Below are 26,942 nucleotides of genomic sequence, written 5' to 3'. Positions count from 1 at the left end.
AGGAAGGGGAGGGAGGGGGAGTGGAGGAGCGACTAGGGGGCGGAGCCAGGGGCGGCTGAGGCCCCGCCCCGGGCCGAGCGAGGACGCTACGGAGCAGGCGCGTTGCTGCCCCTCGCCCTCTCCAGAGCTACTGCTGCCGCGGCCGCCGCCATTTGCACTGGGACCCCGGTGACAGGGGGTTGGCGGAGGGGAGGGAGGGGGGGTGGGTCGGCGGCCACAGAAGAAGAGGAAGCGGCGGCAGAGGAGGAGGGGCAGAGGAAGGAGAGGCGGTGAAGGGGACGACGAAGACGGCTCAGGAAACGAAACCAACGCCGCCAGTGCCGCCGTCACCACCACCACCGCCGCCACCACCGCCACCGCCACCACCACCGCCACTAGCAGCAGCAGTAGCAGCAGCAGCAGCAGCAGCACCAGCAGCAGGGGCGGCGGCGGCACCACAGCGATTGCTGCCGCCCGGGAAAACGCCGGGAGGAGCGGCGGTGAGGAGAGGCCGGGGCGGCTCGCAGGCCCCCGTGGGCGTCTCGCCGGCCAGAGTGTGCGCCTGAGGAGGAGGAGGAGGAGGAGGAGGAGGAGGAGAGGAGGGAGAAGGGGGCGGGGGGGTCTCGGCGAGGGGCCGGAGCCGCCAGGGGCGGCGGCGGCGGCGGCTGCTGCTGGGGGGCAGGGGGCGGCTGCGGCGGCTGCGGGCGGGGCTGGGGAGAGTGGCCGCCGTTTGATGGATCCGAGGATCGCCTGGTTTCAGCCAGAGCAGCTCGGACCCTCCAACAGTTTGTGGATGCAGATTTGGGAGACGACCCAGGGGCTGAGGAACCTCTACTTCAACCACCACTGTCACAGCAGCGCCACGAGCAGCAGCAGCAGCAGCGGGAGCAGCGGCAGCAGCAGCAGCGGGAGCGGCACCAGCAGCAGCAGCAGCAGCAGCAGCAGCAACAGCAACACGGGCAGCCCCAGCGGCCCCGCCGCCGCCTCCGCCGCCACCGCCGCCGCCCCAGCCGGCCCCGCCACGGCCCCCGCCGGCGGTAGCAGCAGCAGCAGCAGCGGCAGCTCCCCAGCTGAGGGCATGTACCGCCCCGGGGAGCGTCTCCTGGGCGGCCACGCACTGGCCCCCGAACAGCGGGACTTCCTGCCCTTAGAGACGACCAACAACAACAACAACCACCACCAGCCCGGGGCCTGGAGCCGGAGGGCTGGAGCCTCCTCTGCGGAGACCGCCGACCCCGCCGCGGGCAACAGCAACAAGAGAAAAAGGGACAACAAGGCCAGCACTTACGGACTCAACTACAGCCTGCTGAGCCCCAGCACGGCCCCGGCCTCCGCTGCTGGGGTCGGGGCAGGCGGAGGGGGCGGTGGTAGGTTGGCTGGAACAGCGGGAACTGGAGGGTTGTACAGTGGTACCCCTTGGAAGAGGAGGAACTACAACCAGGGAGTCGTGGGGTGAGTGTTTCCACTTCACTATGGGGACTTAACGTCATTGCACTCTCATGGAGATGGGGGTGGGGTGGGGACTGGGGAAGAGTAGAGGCTTCACACCACCTTTGCTTGTGTGCACTTGGTTTCCACAGGATATTTGACCGAGGTGTTTTCCCTTCCCACCTACCTTTTTACCCCCTCCACAATTGTCCACTTGCCTCTGCCATCACACAGAAAGATGAGGTCACTTTTCATGGACATCTCAACCCTCATGGGACATTAAAGGCCCATTTGATAACCAGGAGCCTTGGGGGGGGAGTACTTCCTTCATGAAAGTTTTTAAAATGGGAGATTATCCCCATCTCCCAATTGGAAACATGACAGGCTATTAAGGCAGTGGCCTGTGACTTACCCTTGTTGGTTCTCTTTTCTCTTTCTGCTTTTCTTTCCTTTTTAAATACCTACCTGTATCTGGCCTCCTTATTCTACAGGAAAGAATACAAGGCAAAAGCTGTGCAGTTCATATGCTCCTCTGCTTTGCGGAAGCTCAAGGCCCTAAAGAACTTTCCAGGAGTTTGATGCGTAGCACCGTCTTCCTAGGCTGTGTACCGTAATAATGTGATATGTACCATAATGCTGGGAGGATAGTGTAGGCTCTGCTAATGCTTTTCTTTCCAGAGGGGATTAACTTTATGCTAATTAGTTCAGTGTTGCACCACCAGTGACTCTCTGTCTAAAGTTCAGCTGTTACAAAATGGAATCTTACCTGACCCCTAGTGAATTATGTACATAAGCACAGATTGATTCCAGCTAGATTTGTCTTTTTGGAAATGCTTCTGTGCTGGAATGTTACAGGATTTTCTTTCTTCCAAGGTAGCTTTTGGACTATTTTCATTGTGTTCAGTAAATCTAGTTAATGGTTTTCCAAACTTTTTCTTTTACAAATTCTCTATTTTGTGTGTATATGCTAGAATGGGCAGCTGAAACAAAATAAGTTACTGAGTTTGGAGTCTTGCTTTTTGATCACCCATTGCATTTTAGTCCTTAATAGCAGTCATGAAAAGAATGGTCTCTGTCGATTCTTGGAGTCTATGTAAAATGAGTTGGTGGCTTCCTTCTGGTTCTACTAGGCAGGTATCTCCTTTATAACGCTATTATCATTAATACTCCTTTGAGAAGGGCTGTTGAACATTTTATGCTTTGAATAGGTATACACTTTAAACTTATCCTTTGGTTTTGTAAGAGGGGTCTTTTAAGATTAGAAACTAGGCCTAATGATAAGGGTGTGTTATTAAAAGTTACTAGGGCGCTATCCATGGTGATCTTAATGTCTAGGTTAATAGGTCCAGGCTGAAATGGACACTTGGAGCATTTTCAAATGTGAGAATAAACCCCTGACTTAACAAGAAAATTGACATTAAGGGCTTCTGGTAATTTAAGAAATCCAACTGAATAATAATCATTGTCAACCAAACTTAATAAATACAATAATTTTAATTTTTTGAAACCTGTGTCTATGTGAGTTAGAAAATAAAGTAAGTTATGAACATTGGCAACTTGCTAATGATACATTATAAATGATGAATTGTTATCTTATTATTAAACCTATAATATTTATTGATTTTTTTCAGTTATATTTAGGAAATATAATGGTGACAAATCTCAGACTTGAGTCTCTCCACATGTAAAGTTTTTATAGAAAAAGGAAAAGAAATCCTGACTTAAGTAATTTGCCCTTTCAAGCATGGCTTCTGGATGAGAGAGATTTCCATTTTTTCTTGGAATAGTCTGTTTAAATGCAGGTTGACCTTTAATACCTATCCTCCCAAATTTTGTTTTACTTCTGAAGGTGCCAGCAGTTAAACAGATTTTTTAAATTTCGTTTTTTGTGTGGGTCTTCCAGCTTTTACAGAGTCTGTTAAGCAGTTCCTAAAGTGTTATTGTAAGAATATTTGTAGGGATGAAAACCCTTGTTTTGCTTGATTCATGTATCATACTTCTTTTCCTTTTGGGGTGGCTTATCATTTCGTATATTTTAAAAACTCAACTCAAAATAACTGGAGTTTTAACACTTTCAGTGCAAATTAACATATATGATTCTGAGATTAAATGTAACTCATAAGCAGCAAACATTTATTGTATAGCACTGTTAGGTGATAGTGTTGCAGTGGATAGAATGCTAGAATCAGGAGAATCTGAGTTCAAATCCAGCCTCAGATACTTACTAGCAGTGTGACCCTGGACAAGTCACTTAACCCTGTTTGCCTCAGTTCCTCATCTGTAAAATGAGCTGGAGAAGGAAATGACAAAATCATTCTAGTGTCTTTGCCAAGAAAATCCCAAATGGGGTCAGGAAGAGTCGATATGACTGAAATGACTCAACAACAAAAATACAGAGGTGTATGACATGAACTTTTCTCCATGAATTTACAGTTTGGTTGGGGAGAGAAGATAAATAAAAGTTAAAGAACTTAAGATAATGCTATATATCTTGTATTATGGAGGCATTGTGGTATGAAAACTTACCATGTTAAAGCAATGAATCTTAGAATTGTAAAGGAACTTCAAAGGTCACCTACTTCAGTCTCTTGATTCATTCAGGAATCTCTTCTTCAGCAGGTCATCTGGGCAAAATCATTTTTACCATTGTGGGTCTCAGTCTTTAAAATGAGGGATTTGAATTAGATTATCTTCAAGGACTCCTCTATGATTGTGTCTTTCATCTATTTTTTTTCCTTTCTGATGTAGCCTAATTATTATTTTTCATTATTCCTAGAATAGGACCTGCATTTTCCTGTTTCCAAGCCTTAGCTCATGTGACCTATGTCTGAAATGCCTCCTCTCCTCTTTTTTTGTCTAAGTGCTATGTTTTCAAGCCACAATTCAAGTTCTACCTCTGAAAAGCCAATGTTTGCTTGATTGTTGTTTCTTCTGAATTTCTGTAATACTTGTCTGTACCCCTCATTTGGTTCTTAGTCATTAAAAGTTTTTGAGGAGCTGGGAAACTGACAGGTAGCAAAACTGTTTTAGGAAGATCAGTCTGTCAGCAAGAGGATGAGAGAGACTACTGACTGGAGAGCAAGGTCAGACTATTGTAATAGTCCAAGTATGAAGCAATAAGGACTTGAATTAGGGTGATGGTAGTGGGAATGAAAATGAAAAGACAAATGCCATATTGGTAAGATTTAATGATTGGATGTTGAGGGAAGGGGGACTCCAAAGTTTTGAGCCTTTGATGGGGGAGTGACATTGGTAGAGATGAAGGAGTCAGAAAAGTGGAGGTGGGAGAGAAGAGGCACAGAGAGAGCTGTGGCGTTTTAGATTTTTTCTATATTATGGTAAAAGACACACTGTGTAAATGAGGGATACAATCTGATCTCTAGTGTGCTTTAGCTTTGAATCCCTGGTACCTTCTCAACAATGCCACCAAATAGATGGATAAAACATCCAGGTGGCATTGTTGAGGAGGCACCAGGAAAGACTTAAGCTATATCACAGAACACACTACAGATCAGATTGCGCATCTTGTTTACATAGTGTCTTTTTACCATGATGTAGAATACTTAAGATATATCTCTTTTTTTTGTTCTCCAATGCCAATCTTATGATGGGGTTTTTATCATAATGGTAGAATCCTGCAATTAGAATTGGTGCAATAGGCTGTTTTATCTCAAAAATCACCAGGCAAATAAATGCGTAGGTTGAGACCAAAAGTCTGAAAAAATTCAGAAGCCTGAATTTAAAGTTTTCATTTACGTCTGGTATGTAAAGCTGAAAATAGATTGCATTTGTAGCACTTCGTCGTAGTCTGCTGTGTTCAAATTATTGAATCTCATTGCATGTGTACATTATTACATTGTAATGTGCCAAAGCCTTGTGAAAATTTTGTGGGCAGTGAATTTAGGGTTTGTTTTTTTTTAGTCCATCATCAAGTCTGCACTAAATTTGATTCTTGGATTCTTTAATATTAATAATTAATAATTTAGTACCAAAATATATTAGGTGCTAAATTAAGCAAAATGATTTATGTCATAACTTTCTTCTTTAATCTAAGACCTGCTTTATTATTGAGCATGCGTAATTTCCCCATCAGAGCCACAAAACTATTTTGGTATGTGGATTATACACACATTTTAGTTGGTGAAAAGTGAAAGGAAACAGTGAGCCAGAAGAATAATAGTCTCAACACTGGGGTAACCTTGAATAGCTTTGGTGTGTAGCTCAGGGACATGAATATGGAAAAGAGGTACTGGAAAATAGACTGGTGAAGGAAAGATATTTGTGGTATATAAATTGTGGCTTTTCTACTTTGGTTGTCCTGGATCTTTCCATTATCCATTTCTGTACTGTCTGGTGTTCTTGGTTGTCTTGTCTCTTGGCTTTTATAATTAAAACTGTTACCAAAGTAAATATTAGGTTTAGGACCCCAGAAGTTTATTCCACAACAGAATTTGTGGCTACTAGGCTGAGATACTACGGGAAGAGTTCTCTCAGGTTTAATGGTTGTCTCTGACCAGCCAACATTAGGATATTTGAGTTAATAGAGAATTCAGATTAGTAGGAATGCTAGATTATTGAGGGGTTCTTTTTTTTACATGCAAATACAATTCAAAATTGTTATATAAGGCAAATTTAATTTACTGTGAAATAAGTGACGAGTATGTTGTCATCAGGCTGAACATAACATTTGGGTAAGAGAATGTTTCAGGGTCGACTTGTCAGGGGTTAAGTAGTATTGTTTACTTTTGTATGTAATTTTTGAAGCAGTAGGTTGTCCATATTACATATATGGTTGGTGGACATTTTGGGGTATTGGTAATTGGCAGTGCAAAGAACACTTGCTAGCAATTCTGGTGGTCTTATCACTTACTGGCTTGATGTTTCTTTACCCATTTCTGCTGAGCCAGCTGGAAAGCTCAACCAGCTTCAGGAAGATACAGCTGCCCAGAGAAGATTTTCTTTACCCACAGAGACATGCAGATAGCTACTGTACTATATATCAGAATGCCATGAAATCTATCACATTATGTATGTTAAGGTACATTGAGCCACATTATCAATGAAATACATGACAGTTGAGGATGACCTTGAGGTAGGCTATTCAGTAACTCAGGATCAATCCTAGCAGAAGACATATTTTCTTAAAATAGGTTATGTATGGACTTTAGACATTTTTTTGGGGTCTGAAATGAATATATTATTCTAAGGATTTTGTCTACATGTCAGAAAAATTTTTATAAGTACTTGGAGATACTTAAATTGGCTACTGGTTCCTATCTAGGCTTTATTAGCAGCTTCAGATCTGAATAGGAAACTCTTTTTCATGAAAGTGTTGCTGTCTGCTTTGGTGGAGGGAGAAATCTGTCCAGGAGGATGAACTCAAAGATCTACCTGATTACTAGAGATTTCATGTCCTTCTGATTTTACCTTTTTCACTTATATGCCTTGGTCTTCTAAGGAAGACCTATTTATTAGAGGATACGTGTCTTTGTCAGCTTCCTAATGATATAGAAATCCCCATATTTTGAGCATTAAGATTGCTCATGGACATACTAAAATTTAAAAATCTTAGTAGTATTGAGAACAAAGTTGTAGCAGCTTTAATTTTTAAATTTGAATTATCTGTGCTGTTTAGAAGCATTATTTTTATTTTTATATTTTCATTAATGGTTTTGTTTTCAAAATAATGTCGTATTCTTTTTCATTTACATATTGCTTACTTTTTCAAACAAGACTGAATTTTTAAAGTTTTATTTAATCCTAAGGATAAGTAATAATTTCTGTATAGATAACTTCATTGTAAAATTGAGTGATTTTTATTTTGGAGGGAGGTATATTGAAAGCATTTTGTTTGCTGTTGACCAAATTACAGTTAAAAAGTCTTAGAGCTGAATGATGCCTTTAGAATGTGTATTCTTCTTGCCTATCCTGGAATAAAATTTGTAATGTAGTTAAATTTATTGAATGACAGAGAATTAGGGCCATTTGTATTTGGTTAATAACTTGTGGTATATTTGGCTCTCCCAGATATGCTTATTTATTAGCATTATGAAAATTTATCAGGTTCTACCAAAACACATTTAGTAATCCTTAATGACATAGTTTGTGTGTGTTTTTTTAAATAAATTATTTTCTAATAACTCGGTCTTATTAGTGTCAATTAAATTTGAGTGTCCACCATCCCTGAGTTTATTAGTTACTTAATAACTGCACTTTACCTATACTTGTTTTGCATTTCTTATTCCCTATTTCTTCTGCTCTGTTTGTATTAAAACCAACACTTTTTTTGGATGCCTACTATTCACAAAATGTTGTGCTTGGTGCTGTGGGAGATAGAATAAACTTAACATTCCTTGACTTAAAGAGTAATGTAATCTAGTGGGAGTGGCCAAAGATATGAAAAGCTAAGTAACAATAAAAGATTTAAATAGTAGTTAAAGACAGTAATAGAGCTGTCACAGGATGTTGTTAAATGCTAGATAAATTGCATTGCTATCATTATGCCTGTCTTCTACTCAAAAAACTTTTTATTAGTGCTCTATTACCTATTGATACTGACATTCAGGCCTCTCCACAGGTAACCTACCTATTCAACCTTATCTCATACTCTTCTCACTTCATGTGGTGTTTCCTTCCTCCCCTCCAAATTATTGTCCTATCCTCCATACTTTGTTTACACAATATCCCCATGTCTGGAACAGATTCTCGTCTCCTTTCCCTTTACCCCCTGTCCCTTTGTCAAAACTAGTTGATTTCCTGGCCGAATCAGATACCACTTTTTCTGTGAAGACTTCTCTAACTTACCCCTTCTCTCTCTTGAAACTTCTCATAGATATCCCCTTTGCAATGTGATTATCCATTGTAATTACCACATTTGGGTTACATACTGGCAAATAGATCCTTGCTCATTTCTGTCATTTTTGACCTTTCCCTATTCTTTGTACCAGGTTAAGATTATCTTTTCCTATTATGTTTATCCAGAATGTAATCTCCTTGCCTTGAAAATTAAAGCCTTAGGGGCAGCTAGGTGGTACAGTGGATAGAGCTTTGACCTTGGAGTCAGAAGGACCTGAATTCAAATCCAGTCTCAGACACATGACACTAGCTGTGTGACCTGGGGCAAGTCACATAACCCCGATTGCCTCACCAAAAAGCAAAAAAAAAGAAAAAGAAAAAGGAAAAAAGGAAATTAAAGCCTTTCAAAATAAAGAGAAAATGTAAAAATTACTTCAATTTAAGTAAGCAGAAAGGCAGTGTATTTGCTTTTGTGAAATAAAACAGATTGTATATCTCTTCATCTTATCTCCTTCATTTGAATTCTAAACCATGACTATTACTAGCCTAATTAACCTGTGTCCCCCCCCTAAAAACCATTCCTCCAGTTTGCCTACTATGTAAGTAAATAACATGCTTCAGAGGTGAAAAATGCATTATCATTTTATTTTGGGTTTTCTAATTTATTTTCCTCTAAGATAATTGTTTTTAACCAGTAGTATAGTGCAGAGGTGTCAAATATGTGGCCCTACAATACCCCTGACTACAGCTGAAACCAGTTTATAAAGGTAATTGGGAAATTTTAACATAATAAAAATACAATAGAACATAGATAATGTTAATATGGGATTTATTGAATGTGTGGCCCGCAGGGATCCTTATGTACCATTTATATTTGAGTTTGACAACACTGCTGTAATGCATATAAATATGTGCTTGAATATATATTAGAATTAGATGAAGTTCTTTCGTACATTGTGACCTTAAAAGTGTATGGCTTTGATCATAATGGTGCTGGAAAGGGAAGAGGGTAATGTGTAAAAAAAAAAAGATGATTTTTAGAACATTACTTACTTAAGATCATATGATTTAGAGCCAGAAGGAACCCCATAATTCATTTATTCCCATCTACTCCTTTTACAAATACGGAAAGTGAGTCCCAAAGAGGTGGGCCCATTTATTGCGTCTGCCAGACAGATAGCAGGGCTAAGATTCAAACCACGTCTTTTGACTTTAAGTCCAGCAAATCAGTGTACATTTTCTGTCTCACTCTTTGTGGGGTTGGATTACTGATTTAGTTTTTACTTGTTTTTAACTCTGATAGAATTGAATTATATAGAATTTGAAATTATATGATAAAAGATTTCCATGATTTACTTTAAATCACAATATAAAACTATAGACATATAATGACCCTTATGCTTGCAAAATTGCCGGGTATTTATAACCATTAGTTTTAGTCAAAAGATCTTTTTGTGTGAGTAATATTGATAATGAGTTACATTATAAAATTATTGAATTTTGGAGCTAGCGTGGCCTTAGGATATTTTATCTATCTCCATTTCCCTCCTCTTAGAGTTGAATCAAATAACTTGTCTAAAGTCACATACCTACTTAGTGACAGAATTTGGGACTAGAACCTGGATCTTCTGACTCCTGAGTTCAGAATTCTTTCCACTATGTTAGGCTTCTCTTTCTTTGATAATTTAAGTAATCAAACTGTTGCTACTTTGTAAACCTTATATTATGCCTACTTAGTAGAAAAGCATTTATTATGTAACCTACTCAGTGCTGGGCACTGGTGATACAAAGTAAAAAATCAAACAATCCCTATCCTCACTGCTTTCATTCTTTCCTGAGAGAGACAGCATGTTATAACTATAAGTATATACATATGATTTTTGGGTGGCAGCACTGGCACCTGGCAGGATAGGAAAAGATCTCATATAGGAGGTGACACTTCAGCTAAACTTCAAAGGAAATTAGATGTTCTAAGAAGTGGAGGTGGAAGACAGTACTTGCAGACTTCGTAAAGTCATGGAGACTGGAGATGGAGTGTTATGTGTAAGAAACAGCAAGAAGGGAAGTATCTGGATCATAGAATATGAAGAAGGGAGTAATGTGTAATAAGATTAGAAAGGTAGATTGGAGTCAGGTTGTGAAAGGCTTTTAAATGTCAGAGGAATTTATATTTGATCTTAGAAGTAAGGTAACAAGGAACCACTGGATTCAGTTGAGAAGGGGAATAACATGCTTAGATCAGGATTTAGGAATATTAGTTTCGCAGCTATGGGAAGGAAAGAAGCATTGCAGAGGAGAGAGACCTGAGATAGGGAAGGTGGTATAGATTTGTGGTGTCAAATTCAACTAGAAATGGATCCCTGTGGAACAGCATCTTGACTTAAACAGTCACAAATTAACTGTTTCGTGTTATATATTTATTTATTTTGTTAAACATTTCCCAATTATATTTTAATCTGGTTGGGGCCTCATTTGGGAGTGTTGCTGTCCATAGGGGCCTGCAAGGCCATGAATTTGACATCTATGATATAGATAATAGGATCATAGATTTACATCTTGAAAGGACCTTAGAGATAACCTGGTGCAACTCCTTCATTTTAAAGATGAGGAAACTGAAATTCAAAGAGATTAAGTCGACTGGAGTCATCCAGCTACTAAGTGTCAGAGGCAAGACTTGAGCCCCTGTCCTGGGAACTCTTGTCTATAGTCTGGGTGGAACACTCTATCTGTACACCCATGGATATTTTCTTTAAGTTCAGTTTCTTACTCCCCTATAGGAGTACCGCTTTTGTGTGCCCAATGGTATAGAAAGCAGGGGGAAGACATTTAGCTTGATGAAATGGTACATTGAATTAAATAAAATAGTGTGTCTGGAAATCCTTTTTTCTTTTCTCTTGGATGCAAACTCAGTCATTCGTTTTAAATAAACTTGTTTTCTTTTATGATTTAAATTAATTAAATTGGCGTTTTCACAATGAAAAACAGATCTTTTGCAGGGATTAGGGAGGAATTTTTGAGATTTGTTTGGCCTCATTGAACTGAATAGACTAGCTACTCAGTTTAAGTAAAAAAAAATGTAACTTATACCAAATATTTTTTTTAATGCCAAAAGATTTTTGAAAAGGTTTCTGAGAAAAACAAACAACTCCCCTCCCCTCCAAAAAAACCAACCCAAACCTGAAAATTACTGTTGGCGAAAAATTGTAATAGGTAATGGTAAACATATTTAAAAGGTTATGATATCCTCTTAGTGAAGAGGAAGACGCCTGTGTTCAGGGGTACCTCTTTGTTTTTTGGTACCATAAAGTTTCAGCAAAAGAAATTTTGATTCTGTGGGTGTTTTTGTAATGGAGGATTTGCTTTGTAATTTTAGTTTGAAGTTTTATTCAGTATATTTGAGTTAGTATCATTCTATTGACCACTTGCTTTATACTTATGTAATGTTTAGAGAGTTTGAGTTTCACGTTTTGCTTTCATGAGAACACACAGTGGCAATATTAGATTCTAGAGTCAACAGAATGCCAGAATTTTAACATTAAGATAAATTTTTTTTCCTGACATCAGCTTGATTTCACCAGGCTAGACTTGTCTCACGAATTGAGGGTGACAGAATCTCCAAAATGCTTTTTATGGCTATAGATCTTTAGTGAAAAACATGCTTCTTGAACATTCCATTAAATGATAGAAAAATGTCCAAAAGGAAAACTTAAGGACAAATAACATCTGTTCTTGATCATGGGAGTTTATAGGAAAAATTGTCTTTTTCAGTGTTCTCCTGGCTATTTGAAGACCATCTCAAGAAACGAATAGTGTTCTAAAGGGAGCAGTGCAAACTACACATTCTGTTGTAACATATGCAGGAGGCATTCTAGCTCCAAGATTAGATTGTTCTCACATTAAAAAGAGTCATCAATGTCTTAGATCAATGATCAGTGTATTTGTTTACTTTGGAGCACAATGAGCAAGGCTCTAATTTCTCATTATGTAAACATGTCATCTTGATCTTTGTTTAATTCACGAAGGTTATGGGAATCATTTTTATTTAGACCCAGGGAACCATTTTACCTCTTGGTAACATAGTGAACATAAATCTGTTCTCAAACTAGAGAATTAAGAAAGTATTTGGTGACAACTTTTTAAAAAATGAATTTTATTGAGGCCTTTTTATATATATCATAGTAATTTCTGGAAATATCTCCCTTCTTCTCTTCCAAATTAAAAAAAAAAGTTCCCTGCACTTCAAATTGAGCACTCCTTTGTAGCAAAAAGAAACAGTTAAACAAAAACAATTTATGCAGTGATCATAATAGCGTATACAAAATTTTACACTATTAGTCCCCTACTTTAGTGAGAGTGGTATGGCATCTTCCATTCAATAGGAGGAACTGCTTATATCACGCACTTGTACTTGCTCCCTTTGCTGTCTCCTTGATATTTCTATAATACATATTTTTCGGACACTTAATATTGTTATAGTAGACTATTTTTTAACTTTATGCATAGATCTACTTCTCTTGGAAATGTAGGCATGATTCTTTTCCTAGTGTGGCATCTCATTTTTAAAGACTGAAGGTTTTGGACACCTGAAAAGTGTTTTTCTACTTTCTGATATTTAATGCTTATTTTTAGCTCCTATTTCCTCATCCCCTTTTCCAGTGAACTCAACCAAAACAAAAGCTGGTATTCTTAATCTTAGATAGTGGAAAATGTGTTCAAAAACAATTATACTGCCAAAAATCTCTCAAATTGGCTTTTATTTTGGTTTTGTTTATATAGCACATAGGACCTGGAGCAATTTGTCTTCTTACTGAGAAATTCCTGAGTGTCCCTATTTGAGTATGATTAAATCCTATTGGCTATGCCAGTAAATTCCAAAAAACATTGAAAAAGAGTTGTATTAAGAGAGAGGTAGGCAATATGAAAAATGACTCTGTTCCTTTTAATTGTAAAGTTGTAAAAATATTTTAATGGCATTTACAAACTTTATTTTACACAATCTTAATAAATATGAACACTTGAAAAAGTAAAATAAGATACCAAGTAAAACAAACCATAACATCAAACCCTTTCTATTTTGATGAAAGAAAAAAATACTCTTTAAAAAATATCTCATTTGCTCTGAATTTTCTTCTGATTACTTTTCCGTCTGTGTACTTGGAGAGAGATTTCTTACTGCTATTTTTTATATAGTTGTAGTTACTTGTATGTTCTGATTCTGCATTCTGTGTCCAGTATCACTGTCTTTTTGTGTTCATGTTTGGTTTGTCTCCTGTGTTTCTCCCTATCCTACACAATAATAAACCATTACATTACATTGATATACCACAATTTATGTAGTTTTTTTCTCATCCGTTGTATGAATAGGTTGCTTCCATTCCCTCTCTTTTTAAAAATAAAGCAGCTGTGAATATTATTTGTGTGCAAATAAGGTTTATTTTTCCCTTTAACAATATGGAGTAATCCACTTATTATCTCTGTGACTCAGGCCGCTAAGTTGTAAAGCAACTTACTCCTTAAAAAACATGTACCCCTGAGATTTTTTCTGTCCAGAGTTAGATTTTACCATAATATCCCTGGATCTGTTTGTAGGTATAGAAGATACTTTGCTTAAAGATTATTCATATACAGATAGATAACTGAAGATCTAGACTAGTCTTATGACATTTCTGGTTTGAAAAAAAATCTGAAACTGTTAATGTTGTATTTTAAAGAAGTCAAAACTTTGCTTTTCAATTTAAAAACAAGCCAATAAATGCTTATTAAAGGCAAGTACAGAGACTGTATTAGGTGTTTTAACATGAGATATTTTTCTTAATAATCTAGCAGCATTCTGAATTTGGCCTGTTTGAAAAATGTTTCATATAAGTAAAAGTTCCATTCATTGTTTCAGACTAATAGTATGTCTGGCTTTCTTGTCCCCCAAACACTACTATAATTGTATATTTGAAGCCCATTGATGACTTCTTTGACATTTGAAGATATTGACTAAACATTTTTTCATGAAACTCCTCTCTTTTCCTTTGGCTTTCATGATTAGAGCCTTTACAGAGTTATAGATCTAGAGTGAGAAGGGACCTTAAGTGTCATCTAGTTCAAACTCCTCATCATAAGGATGAGGACTGAGACCCAAAAGAGTTAATAAGCAACTTGTGTTACACAGGGCCATCAGGATTTAAACCCATATCTTCTGATTCCAAATCAAATACTCGTTCTGCTGCACTTCTCTTTTTACCTATTTTTTTTTGTTTCCTTTAGTGACTCTTCTTTTTCCTCTTGTCCCTTAAATAGACAGTTTCTGTTGCTTATTATTTGGCCATCTGTTCCTTTTCTATCTCTTAGTTATCATTGAGGTAATATGGCATAGTGGATGGAGGGCTAGCCTTGATATCAGAAAAACCTGAGTTCAAGTTCTGACTTTGCAACATACTTTTAGATGTATGGCCGTGGTGTCCTAGCAACAGATTAGTTACTAAACTGAATTGGTAGAAAGGAGTTCGCTACACTGCAGAAATCATGGATTCAAGCGCCACCTTTCTACTTCCTCACAGTAAAAAAAAAGTTACATTACAGTCATACTGTTTTAAAATTAGAAAGGCCCTTAAAGGTCATCTAGCACCATCTCTCATTTTACAGTGAGGAAATTGAGGCCCAGAGAGCTGGAAACGCTCTGGCCCAAGGTTTTGAGAGACAGTGTGTTGTGGTGAATGAAGTCCAGAAGTTGGAATCAGGAAGACCTGGATTTGAATCCTCCCCGAGATAGTTAGCAATTTTGTTACCCTGGGCAAATCACTTAACTCTATGGGCATGTTTCCTCTTTAAAATGAGAATAAATATAGTACCTATCTCATAGGGTTGTTGTGAGGAGTGATATTTATATTTATCTATCTGTCTCATTTCTCACACACATATACACACACATTTGAATGTGTGTGTATATATAAATAGTGTTTCGAAAACTTTAAGTGCTATGTAAATTTTAGGTATTATCACCATACATTGTAATTTATTTTTATTTCATTCTTTTCATGAATATTCATTTATTTTTAAGTTGTATAAAACCTAATCTTAATTGTCAACAGAGCAATAAAATAAATATGCAAAAACAAGGGATAAAACTTTGTCCTAAACCCTTCACTTTTAACAAGGTGTGAATGAATGATCCAACAAATAAGCAGAAGTTGTGTTATACGATGGAAAGAAGCACTGGCCCTGGATTCAGAGGACCCAGGTTCAAATTCCATATAAAACACTTCCTGAGTGACCTTTGCACAGTCATTTTAGCTCTCTGAGTCTCATCAATGAAATGAGAGGATTAGACTAGATGGCCCCTAAGTCCCCTTTCCCCTTTAATATATGATCCTTTGATCCTAAAATGATTTTGCCAAACACTTAGGTAGTAGGTGCATGCTGTTTATAGATGAGAACATTATGCTCAGTACTGAGAGAGATACTAGGTTAGGCAAGATGCAGCCCTTCTTGTTGAGCACCTTCATGGAGCTTGTAGTTTAAGACTTGGTGAATGAAATTAAATACAAATATGGGTATTACGTGATAAATACGTTGTTGGTTAGTCGTTTTTCAGTCACATCCAACTCTTGTGAACCCATTGGGGTTTTCTTGGCAAAGATGCTGGAGTGGTTTGCCATTTCCTTGTCCAGCTCTTTTTATAGATGAGGAAACTGAGGCAAACAGGATTGAGTGACTTGCCCAGGGTCACACAGATAGTAAGTGTCTGAGGCCATATTTGAACTCACAAAGAAGAGTCTTCCTGACTTTAGGCCCATCACTCCTCCCACCTAGCTACCCAATAAATACATTAGAAGGATTCAAAATAGTGCTGTGTGAAGTCAGGAAGAATCAGAGATGATTGATTTCCATGTCTGTAGCTCTAGTTCTGTCTTCCTTCTTGAGCTTGAATGTTGGACTTGGACTCAGAAAAGACCTGGGTTCAAATCCTGTCCTGACATTTACCAGCTTTTTTTTTTATTACCCTGTGAACAGATTATAGGTCCAAATGAGTATTTTAAATCCTCAATGGAAAAATCATAGTATAGAAGACAAAATACTTTTCTCTTCTTCATCTCCACCTGCTTATTTAGACCTTTCCTCCTGGATGAGCTGTTTGTTGTCTCATCTTGTCTAAAACATAGCTCGTTATTCCCCCCACCCTCTTCAAACAGAACAACTCAGGAGCTCACTTATTTTTTTCTCCCTGTCTTCCAAGCTCAAAACTTGGAATCCTTGAGTAGCCTTCCCTTCTTCCTCAGGCAACTAACTTATTGCAATAGCCTCTGAAAATTAAACTTCCAATCTTGTTTCACTCTACCCGCTGTAGAAACCCTCCTTCTCCAGCCAGATTTAATGGTGTGGGAGATACTATTTGTGCCCTTAGGTTTATAGCTTAGTTGGAGAATTTGCAAGTAACACATATAATTAACAAGTGTTTAACTGTATGCTTTCTCAGTTACAGAGTAGAAACAACAAACTAGAAAGTGGATTGGAGTTGTTAGGGGCAAAGTAACCAGAGCTTGAACGTTTTAACTCAAAAACTGAAAAGTTGACAGTTGTATATTACAGCACAGATTAATAATGGATGCTCATAATTACCTTCTTCCATCAGAAAAAATATCAAGTTGTGCTCAGTACTCTCTGTATAAGAAGACATAGCAGTATAGAATAAGTTTTAGCAAGATTTCATCAAAGTGGTTAAAGTGAATGTGTGATAGTTGGAAGGGGAGCATACAGAAGCACCAGTGATTTGAAAATTTTATTTTAGGACATCTTATTTCTCATTAGTGCTGGATAAATGGCTATTAACATATTTCTTGTTTTAAAGTAACCTGAAGTACAGTCTTTCTCAGTTTTAAAAAATTCATTGTATTACATATTAAAAATTCATTGTAAAATGTATTGTCAGAAAATTTTGGTTTGTCTAGTTTGTACTTGGGTGTATTTATAGTAAAACTAGAGGATCTTAGAGTTTAGAGCTGAGAGGACTATTTCTGATGAAATAGTCTACCTATTTTTCAAGGGAATACTGTATGCAAGGATTCTCTAAGAATTTCTATTCTTTATGCTACTAACAAGTAAATTTCTGTTGATGAAATAAAATTAAATTTAAATAAAAGAAGCTTGGATTTATATTGGTAGGGTGTTTAGACACATATAAAACCTTGAGGTTGCAAGCCACTCAAAGTTTATTTTTGAATAGAAGAATTTTTTAATAGCAGCCTCCTTTGATTCTCTGAATTGTGTCAAATAAGTGCTGTAGCTATCATCCCCATTTTCCTAATGAGTACATTGAGGCTGAGGAAGAGTTAAATGACTCATGCAATTAGTAAATGTCTGAGGCTGGATTTGAACCTAGGTTTTCTCGACTCCCAAGTTGAGTGCTCTTGTCAATAATTCCAAATATATGTGTGCCTGTATACACATAGACATATATATATGTACCAGTATATACACACATGGACATATACAGATATACATGTACGTACGTATATAGACACACATGTATTTTACTTATATATGTGTGTTAATAGACTGAAAGATTTACTATTGTAAGTAATAACAACTTAATTGTGGCCTTTCTGTTAACTTATATAGTTGTCAGCATGTGACTAATACCACTACTATCATCCCAAACTGCACCCTTTTCCCTCAACCATTGGAGATATAACAAAACAGAAGGAGGCAGTCTGGTAAAGGAGGTAGAATGTTGTACTTAGACTCAGAAAAGACCTGGGTTCAAATCCTGCCCTGGCATTTACCAGCTTTTTTTTTTTTACCCTGTGATCACAATCTTTTTAAGCTTCAGACAGCTCTGTAAGACTTAGTTGTAGAGAACCATTAAAGGTATATATGAATGATATATAATTGACTCAAAATAAACCTGAAGGAATGAACAGATTATAGGTCCAAATGAATATTTTAAATCCTTAATGGAAAAATTATAGTATAGAAGACAAAGTACTTTTCTCATGTCAGTTGAATTTACTCATTCTTTAGTGTTATACATTTTATACTTCTTGTAATGTGGCTCTGTTTATATACTTTATTACAACTTTTCATTTCCATTTTGGTGGAAAATACTTTTTTTTAAACCATAGTTCTACAAAAACTATGTTTATATTGGGTGGGGAATTTATCAAATGAAACTTTACATGGAATTTCTCTATGAAAAAATGACTCATGTTCCCAAGGTATGTTAAAAAAAAAAGAGGGTAAAAAAGCAAGGTGTGTAGTATTTATCCTTTTATCTCTCCTCCTAGAAGTTTTGCTTTGAGGTGATAGCCAGGTGGAGAAGGGGAGAGTTGAAGAAAAGAAAAACTATAAAAACTATAAAAAGAAGAAAAGAAAAACTGTAAAAAACTGTATAAAACTATAGCCTAAAAACTGAGCTGTTACAGGTGGATAACTGTCCAGTGGATAGAAAAACAAGCACAACTTTGCTTTCCCAGAGCAGAACATAATGGAATAGAAAACAAAACTTTCAGAACTGATATTCTAAAGCAAGCACCTATTCATTGCATTTATTTACTCCTCCCCACAAATTTTCAATTAAGGGACAAAATGTACCACATTAAAATTCTAAATTGTTAATAAAAGTTTGAAATTTTCAAAAATGTTTACAAAAGGCATTTTTTTTCCATTTACATAATTCTACTGTAACTCTTATTTTTCCTTTCAAGTTAATTTGGATTTGGGAGCTACCATCTAACCTCTCCTTTCCTTCTCAGAAGTTAATGAACACTCCTGGAACAGTCACAAAACTATGCTGCCTGGGTTCCTTACTTATTTATGTTCTCTAATCCCAGCTGGGCCCTCATGGTTGCTACATGGCAGTCCTTTTATTTTTTTTTTTTCTAATTGGCTCTTCTAAACCTCTCCAGGCTTCCGAAACTACCTCTTTTCTTCCCTTTCTCTTCTCCCCCTTTACTGAGAAAAGAGACTGTCCATCTCAGAAACCTTTTAATCTTTGCCCATCTTCTTTGCCTTTGTCTCAGGTTCTTAATGGAAGAGTTGACCCTTTTCCTTGAGGCCAATCTCTACACATAGGCTTTTGATCTTATTTTCTCCTGTCTTTTCTGGGAACTTGACCCCTTTATCATTCCCTCTCTTTCTTCAATTTCAGTGTTTCTTTATCCACTGGCCCTGTTTTGTGTTCTGCAAATATGTTTATAGGTCTCTCTTATTTTTTAAAAAAACTTTCATCTGACCATGTCATTTCCTCAGGCTATCATCTTATATCTCTTCTTATCTGTGTTTGTTATGTATAGACTTACCAAAACCAAAAAGAGAATATACACAGCCATTTACTGATACAAGTGAGTTTAGCCCTCCCAAATGAATTATGTAAAAAGTAGATACACGACTGATTTTAAGTACTAATTTAATATTACTTTAGACACCTACAACTTGTTCATAGTACATATATGTGTGTATGTATAATGCATACATACCTTTTTATGGTCTGCATAGCATTTTTATACTTTTCTATAATACTAAGATGTATTATATAAGATGGCCAAATTTCAAAAATTCTTTAACTTATATAAGTTTACAATGCGTGCGTATATGTGTGTGTGTGTGTGTGTGTGTGTGTGTGTGTGTGTGAGAGAGAGAGAGAGAGAGAGAGAGAGAGAGAGAGAGAGAGAGAGAGAAAGGAGTGAGAGATATCCATATTCCTAGCCAACTTCTAGAAAGAGTTGTCTATGCTTATTGCTTCCATTTCTTCACCTCCTACACTTTTCTCAGTTCCTTGTAGTTCCTTTTTACTCCATCACTTGACTGAGACTGCTCTTTCCAAGGTCACTGCTGCTTTCTTAACTGTTAAATGTAGTGGATTTTTCTTAGCCTTCTTCTCCAACCACTCTGCAGCTTTTGATATTCTTAATTTAAACTATTCTTTTTGGACATGCTTTCCTCCTTTGGCTTCTGTGACACTGCCCTAACTTGGTTCTTTTTCCTTTATGATTCTTCCTTCTCAGTCTTTTTTGCTGTATCATTCTCTTCCTCCCATTCATGAAGTGGGAGTATTTTTTAAGGATCTGACTTGGGACGTCTTTGGTTTTTCTCTATATTCTTTTAGAGATCTCATTAACTTTTCATGGGTTTAAATGCCATCTCCATGTAGATGAATCCTTAATTTTAATATCCTGTGCTAAATTCTTTCTTGAACTTCAGTCCTGTTTTACCAATTGCTTCCTGGACTTTGCTACCTGGATATCCTATAGGCATCTCAAATTCAGCATGTCCAAGATAGAACTCAATTTATTTCCCCAAAATTTGTCCCTTCTCCAAACTTGCCCATTTCTGCCACCTTTCAGTCATTGCCATTGTTTTAGTCACCCAATAACTCAAAGTTATTCTTGACTCTTCCTTGCTCTCAGTCCCTACATCCAGTTATTTGACATATCTTATACTCCTTGCAAAATATTTTTTGCAGGCATCCATCCTTATTCTTTCCACTCACAGATGCTCTATCCTAGTTCAGAACTTCTTCACTTCTTTACTATAACATTGCAAAAGCTACCTAATTTGTCTTCCTGCCGCTGATCTCTCTTCTGCAGTCCATGTTCTACACAGATGCCAAACTGATATTCCCAAAATAGAGATCTAAACATACTACTACTCCTCCCCCAACACACTTAATGGCTATCTTTTGCCTCTATGAAATAAGACTGGAAAAATCAATGGGAGTCAGGTTACAGATGGCTTTAAATACTAGGTTAAAGATGATCACGGGATGTCACCTTTCACATGATCTCTATCCCAATCAGATTGGTCTGTCAGCTATTCCTTCTACTCTGGGTCTTATCACCTGCCTCCATGCACATGGTCTCCTGTGTCTGGATTGACTTTCTTTTCATCCATTTTGTAGAATTCCTAGCTTCCTTCAAAACGAAGCTCAGGTACAAAAAGGCCATTCTATGTACCCTCCTCCCCTCTAGTTATTAACACTTTTACTGTCCAGAAATGACTTTCTATTCCTTTGAATATATGTTGTTATTTCTTGTGGCCTTATTTTATCTTATAGGTAGAACATAAGGTCCTTGGGACAGCTAGGTGGCACAGTGCCAAGCTTAGTATCAGGAAGACGAGTTAAAAATCCAACCTCAGACATTTAGTAGCTGTGTGATCCTGGGCAAGTCACTTTACCCTGTTTGCCTCAGTTTCCTCATCTGTAAAATGAGCTGGAAGGAAATGGCAAACCAGTCCATTGTTTTTGCCAAGAAAAACCCAAATGGGATCCTGAAGGGTCAGACATGATGAAAAAGACTGAACAACAACTAAGATCACATTTTGTATCTATGTCTACAGTGCCTTGCATAAAATAGGCACTTAATTGCTTGTTGAATTCAGTTACATTGATTTAATTTATTTATTTATTTTACATCCCCCCCCCCTTTTAGGCAATTGGGGTTAAGTGACTTGCCCAGGGTCACACAGCTAGTAAGTGTCAAGTGTTGGGTCTGAGACCGGATTTGAACTCAGGTCTTCCTGACTTCAGGGCCAGTGCTCTATCCACTGTGCCACCTAGCTGCCCCACATTGATTTAATTTGAACAATTCCGTTTTACCTACAATTCAACATTTTTAAACGGATGCCTCTCTGAATTTGGATGATGGCATATATACATAATAACTTGTTATATAGAAATTTTGAGATTTGTTCTTATATAATCAGTCTTAAAGCTATAGAAAAATATAGAAATCTTATGCAGAACAAAAATAGATGTGTGTCATTATACATACATATACTGTTGAGTCTAAAATAATACAACAGACCTAAAAGCTCTAGTCACACCTGTTATATTTGGAATTCATTTTAGGAGAGGGCTTTTATAGATTTATTTATATTGATTATATTGATCCACTAAGTGGATCCATGTATTTTTTGTTGGTATGGTCCAGATATGTACACAGAAACCCGTATGTGCACGAGTGTGTGTGTGTGTGTGTGTATGTGTGTATGTATAAACGATTTTTATTGTTCAGTCATTCAGTCACATCGAACTATTCATGACTCCATGGACCATAGCACACCAGGCCCTTCTATCCTTCACTATCTCTTGAAGTCTGTCCAAGCTCATGTTTGCTGCTTTCGTGACACTATCTATCCATCTGCTGTCCCCTTTTCCTTTGGCCTTCAATCTTTTCCAACATCAGGGTGTATTCCAATAAGTCACATTTTCTTAGTGTGTGGCCAAAATATTTAAGCTTCAGCTTCAGTATTTGACCTAGCTTAAATTAATTTCTGTAAGTATTGACTGATTTGATCTCCTTGCTGTCCAAGGGACTCTCAAAAGTCTTCTTCATCACCACAATGCTACATGTATGTTATTTACATATAAAAGCACTTACGTATAAATCAATTTAATCTATTACTGACAGAATTTTCCATTGGTGTTATACTAAAACTGCCATTTAGATGGTACTGCCATTCACTGTTGCCATTCAGTTCCTCTGAATGTAGTGTTCTTCAACTTACTGAATTGTGGTTTGGCATTTTACATACTTGTGAAGGGCATTTTAATCATTGATTCCCTTAATTGAAGGATGGATGTTACATGTCTTTAAGTTTATTTTGAGAAAATCTTTGTAGCCCCAGTAAGAGAATCTTTACATCACCAGCATGCTTTATACCATAGAGATAGCCATAGAAATTTATTTGGGGGATTGCTAGCTTCCATTCACAACCTTGTCAAATGGCTGCTCTTATGCTATTTTACTGATATTACATTTCTGGAGCACTGTTGGATTTGTAAGTTTATCTTTACTGTTTGGTGTGTTGGCTTGTGTGGGAAAGTTATAAGAAACTCATGCATCTCCAGAGTGTGCAAAAAATAGGAAAATGCTATTCTTCCCTCTCCAAGTAGAGAAAGTATGACTGTTGAGAGCCATTTCTACAGGTTTTTTTTTTTAAATAATTGACCTTGGAACAACTTGCTGAATGTACTATATGTGAACTTTAACTTTTTCTTGCTGGCCATAGTAAAATCGTCCTGAACAAAATTGCTTGTCAGTTGTATCAGTATGTGGCTTAGTGGTTTTCTGATTTTTTTCATACAAATGTTTCTTTGTTGACATATCTCCCTTGATCCATTAGTCGTCTTTTTTTTTTACCATTAACTTTGAGTTTAATGTAGTTTCCTACCTCAAGTACGTTCATTTTCTATTTTAGAATTCTCTTTTGTCCATTGACTGTATTATTCAAGTATCAGTTATCCCATGTCCAACTGCTTCTGCCATATTTAGCTATAAAAAAGAAAGTATGTGTTTTTGTGCACAATCTCAAAAAAGTATACTAATAAAAAGATACCATATTTTGGTTACTTTTATGTAACTTAGAACAAAGTACTAAAGTATCATTTAAAATATCTGAAATTTTAGTGAGGAAATGCTCAGATATTTGTTTATCACTTTGGATCCTTAGAATCAGATTTAGGTCCCTTCAATAATTGAATAATTTCAGATGTTTTCAGTTAAATTCCTTGATTTATCCAGAATAAACTTAGTATGGAAATTCTTTGGTTACTGGGAGCTTCCATTAGAACATAATTTCTGTTTGTCAAATACTCTTAATGCTAATTCATCGTATGCTTTCAGCAGATACTTATTTATTTGATTGGGGTAGAAAGTTACCTTGTGCTAGCAAAACCTCAGTTTCTATAGAGAAAACTCAACCCTTGGACAGAAAAAAATATTAATCATGATAGTTGGCAGGGGCCTTGGAAGTCATTTGGTTCAACTCAGACCTGCCACATTATTTCCATCTATGTATTACATTTCCAACAAATCCACCCCTTATTTGAATACCTTTAGTGGCAAGAAATTCCCATTTCATGTTTAGACAGCTCTGTTAGGAACTTCTTCCATCTATTTAACTAAAATTTGCCTTCTTATAACTTCTACACATTAGTTCAATTCTGAAGATCCTAGGGATAAATTTATCCTCTCTTCCACAAGATAGTCGTTCAGAATTTGAAGACATTAATTATGATCACACTAAATTTTTTCTTTTACCAGTTTCTTCAACCAAGCTGGCCAATACAGAGTAGAACACAACTAAAATATATTTTGCTCTAAATATTATTATTGGAGTCCAAGGTCATGTTAATGTAACCAGGTCATAGTGATGAGTCCTGGTGAGTGTATAGGTATAGGTATTATTGTGCATTTAAAAAAAATCTACCCAGAATCTACCTGGTATTTTCTAGAAACACTAATGTTTGTTTAACTGCCCTTAAGATAGACTTTCATTTATACACTGATGAGAAACCTAATGATTTAATGGCTAGTATAGGTAAGTAAGTTAATGACTGGAACAAGCAGAGGTGAACTCCATTGTATTTTCCTGTGCTGTCCTATTTCTCCAGTCCATCTTATTTTTTCTTGCCTTTTTTGATGTCATGTTCTTTTAGTCTCCATGTGTGCTCTTCTTTCTGCCCTCCTCCTCCTGTCCCCCAAATAAATTAAGGAGAGACCAGACTGTTAATAAAACATTTAGAGAGGATAATGTATATCATAAGACAGCATGTCTTACTGATCTCATCTTTTCTCCTAAAAAAGAGACCTTTGTCCAGTCTCTTCGTTATTGTCTACCTTTTCCCTACTAGTCATGCAGTATTGGAATCATTTGTGTCAATCTTTCCTTTTTACTCCACATGTCTATCAATCACCAAATTTTGCCATTTTTTTTCTTAATGCTATGTTATGATCATTCTCAGTTACCCGGGCTCAGTACCTTAGAGTTATCCTTATTTCTTCATTCTTCTGCCATATCATTAGTCAATGAACATTGTGTGTTTCTTTTTATAATCTCTTTTTCTTTCAGTTCACACTACTCCTCCTTTAGTCTGTCCATTCATTCATTTATTCCTTCAAAGAATTTATTGATCATTTCTCGTATTTAAGGCATTCTCTTGTCAATGAAGAATATACAGAGATGAATATAATAAGGTGCTACTTCTTGCACTCTAGGAACTTAAAATATAGTACATGCTACTATATGTGTATGTATGTATATATATATATATATATATATATATATATATATATATATATATATATGTGTGTGTGTGTGTGTGTGTGCGCCTGTGTGACACTTATTAAATATTTCTCCTGATGATAATACATTGCTATTAAGACTTATTGGTAATTATTTAAAGAAACAAAATTTTCATTTTGACAGATTTAGTTTTAGTTCCTTAATTCCTGTCCTCTGCATAGTTTGGGTATTAATGTTAAGAAAAAATTCTATTATAAACTTTTGTTGTCCGCAAAATTATTTTATAAGATTGGATATGTACATTCACTTAAAATAGCAAATTCTTGGTAAGGCAGTCCTGTTAATTTTTCTTTTTTTTCCTCAGTCTTCATGAAGAAATCAGTGATTTTTATGAGTACATGTCTCCTAGACCCGAGGAAGAGAAAATGCGAATGGAAGTGGTGAATAGGATAGAAAATGTTATTAAGGAGCTTTGGCCCAGTGCTGATGTGAGTAATAGTCTAGAATTCTGTAGTACTTGTAAACAAAATTTCTGTTCTCTTTCTTTTTAAAGATTAAATAATATCAGTCTATCACTATTTTAGAGTAGATATTTTATAGCTTATATGCAAATTCACATACAGAAATGTGTGCTCCTTTAGCTTTGTTTGCTTGTTAACATTTAATCAGTCTAACAGTTTCCTATTGTCTTTAGAATTCGAATTTTAAAATTATTTTCATTGAATTGAGAAACTTGTTTGTAACATTTTTTTGTCTTCAAGCTGTTAAATAGTAACATCCAACAGGAAAACTATATTTAAGAAGTCATTAATATAATAGAAAAAAAGCATTTCATACCTGAATGCAGTTTCTCATTGCAGTGCTTCATTAAGTTATTTCTTTAATTCTGAATACCTATAGACAGTGAACAAATGGTAATTGATAATTGGGAATTCGTCTGAATTAAAGTGTTCCTTAAAGCTCTCTATCTCATGCTGTTTGAGGATCTTATATGAGTATGTAGGGAAATAGTTCTAGTTCTTCCTCTAGGAAGATTTTAGTTTTTTCCTCCAAAAATACAAAACTAACAATTCTCTTCTTCCTCCGATTTTGACCCTTTTTACTTCTTGATAGTATTTTTGGTTAGTAAAAATGTTAACACTTCTCTTTCAGTAGATACCTTTTAAGGCTATATTTCTTAGTTAAGTGCATGTGAAGAGTTAATTTACTGAATGACCTTGGATATTGTACATCAGTGTTTTTTTTCTCCTTTCACCTTTTTTCTTACTGCCTTTCACCTTCTTGTAACACCTCCCACATATTTAACTCTCAAGTTCCAACTTCCCATCTACAAAAAAAAAAAAAAGGAAGAACAATGGAAACTTTTTCCTCAGGCTATAATAGAAGTAATAAAACTTAACATGTAAAAGTAAGAAAGTATTGCTTTACTTGAATTTGCATTTTTGTACTCATTAGAAATTTAAAAAAGAACTTTCATTATTTTCTTTTTTTTCTCCCTTGTTTTCTTGAAGAAAAAAAGGAACATTTTATTATATTATCCTTTTTGCTTTATTATATTACTTGCTGCCAATTTAAAAATTACACTAACTATACTACGTGTCTGTTTTCCAACATTCTGTCAAGTTCTAATCTCAATATTTAGAGTTAAGTTTTGTTTACTCTTCATAATGATGACTGTGATACGTTGCACAACCCTATAGTGTCTCCTAAATTAAAAAAGACTTAAG

At 36.6% G+C, this 26,942-nt stretch overlaps 1 protein-coding gene across 6 annotated transcripts in view; it reads left to right on the top strand.

Moving 5' to 3' along the window:
• The first annotated feature begins 394 nt into the window (after positions 1 to 394).
• TENT4B (terminal nucleotidyltransferase 4B) overlaps positions 395 to 26,942 on the top strand; it is a 59,042-nt gene continuing 32,494 nt past the window's right edge. For 2 of the 6 annotated variants that reach the window (XM_020985143.2, XM_020985142.2), the window contains exons 1-2: positions 627 to 1,431; positions 25,580 to 25,703. In XM_020985143.2, coding sequence (XP_020840802.2) covers positions 713 to 1,431; positions 25,580 to 25,703 — 843 coding nt within the window. In that variant the 5' untranslated portion in view covers positions 627 to 712. Of the gene's footprint in view, positions 536 to 624; positions 1,432 to 25,579; positions 25,704 to 26,942 lie in introns of those variants that run through there. The other 4 variants (XM_078150081.1, XM_078150080.1, XM_078150079.1 and 1 more) reach the window with 4 other exon arrangements.

Source organism: Phascolarctos cinereus, unplaced genomic scaffold (genome assembly GCF_003287225.1).
Source record: "Phascolarctos cinereus isolate Bilbo 61053 unplaced genomic scaffold, phaCin_HiC Scaffold_2;HRSCAF=192, whole genome shotgun sequence".
Classification (NCBI taxonomy): Eukaryota; Metazoa; Chordata; class Mammalia; order Diprotodontia; family Phascolarctidae; genus Phascolarctos; species Phascolarctos cinereus.
The sequence above is the reverse complement of the archived record's forward strand: the minus strand, read 5'-3'. Positions and strand labels throughout refer to the sequence as shown.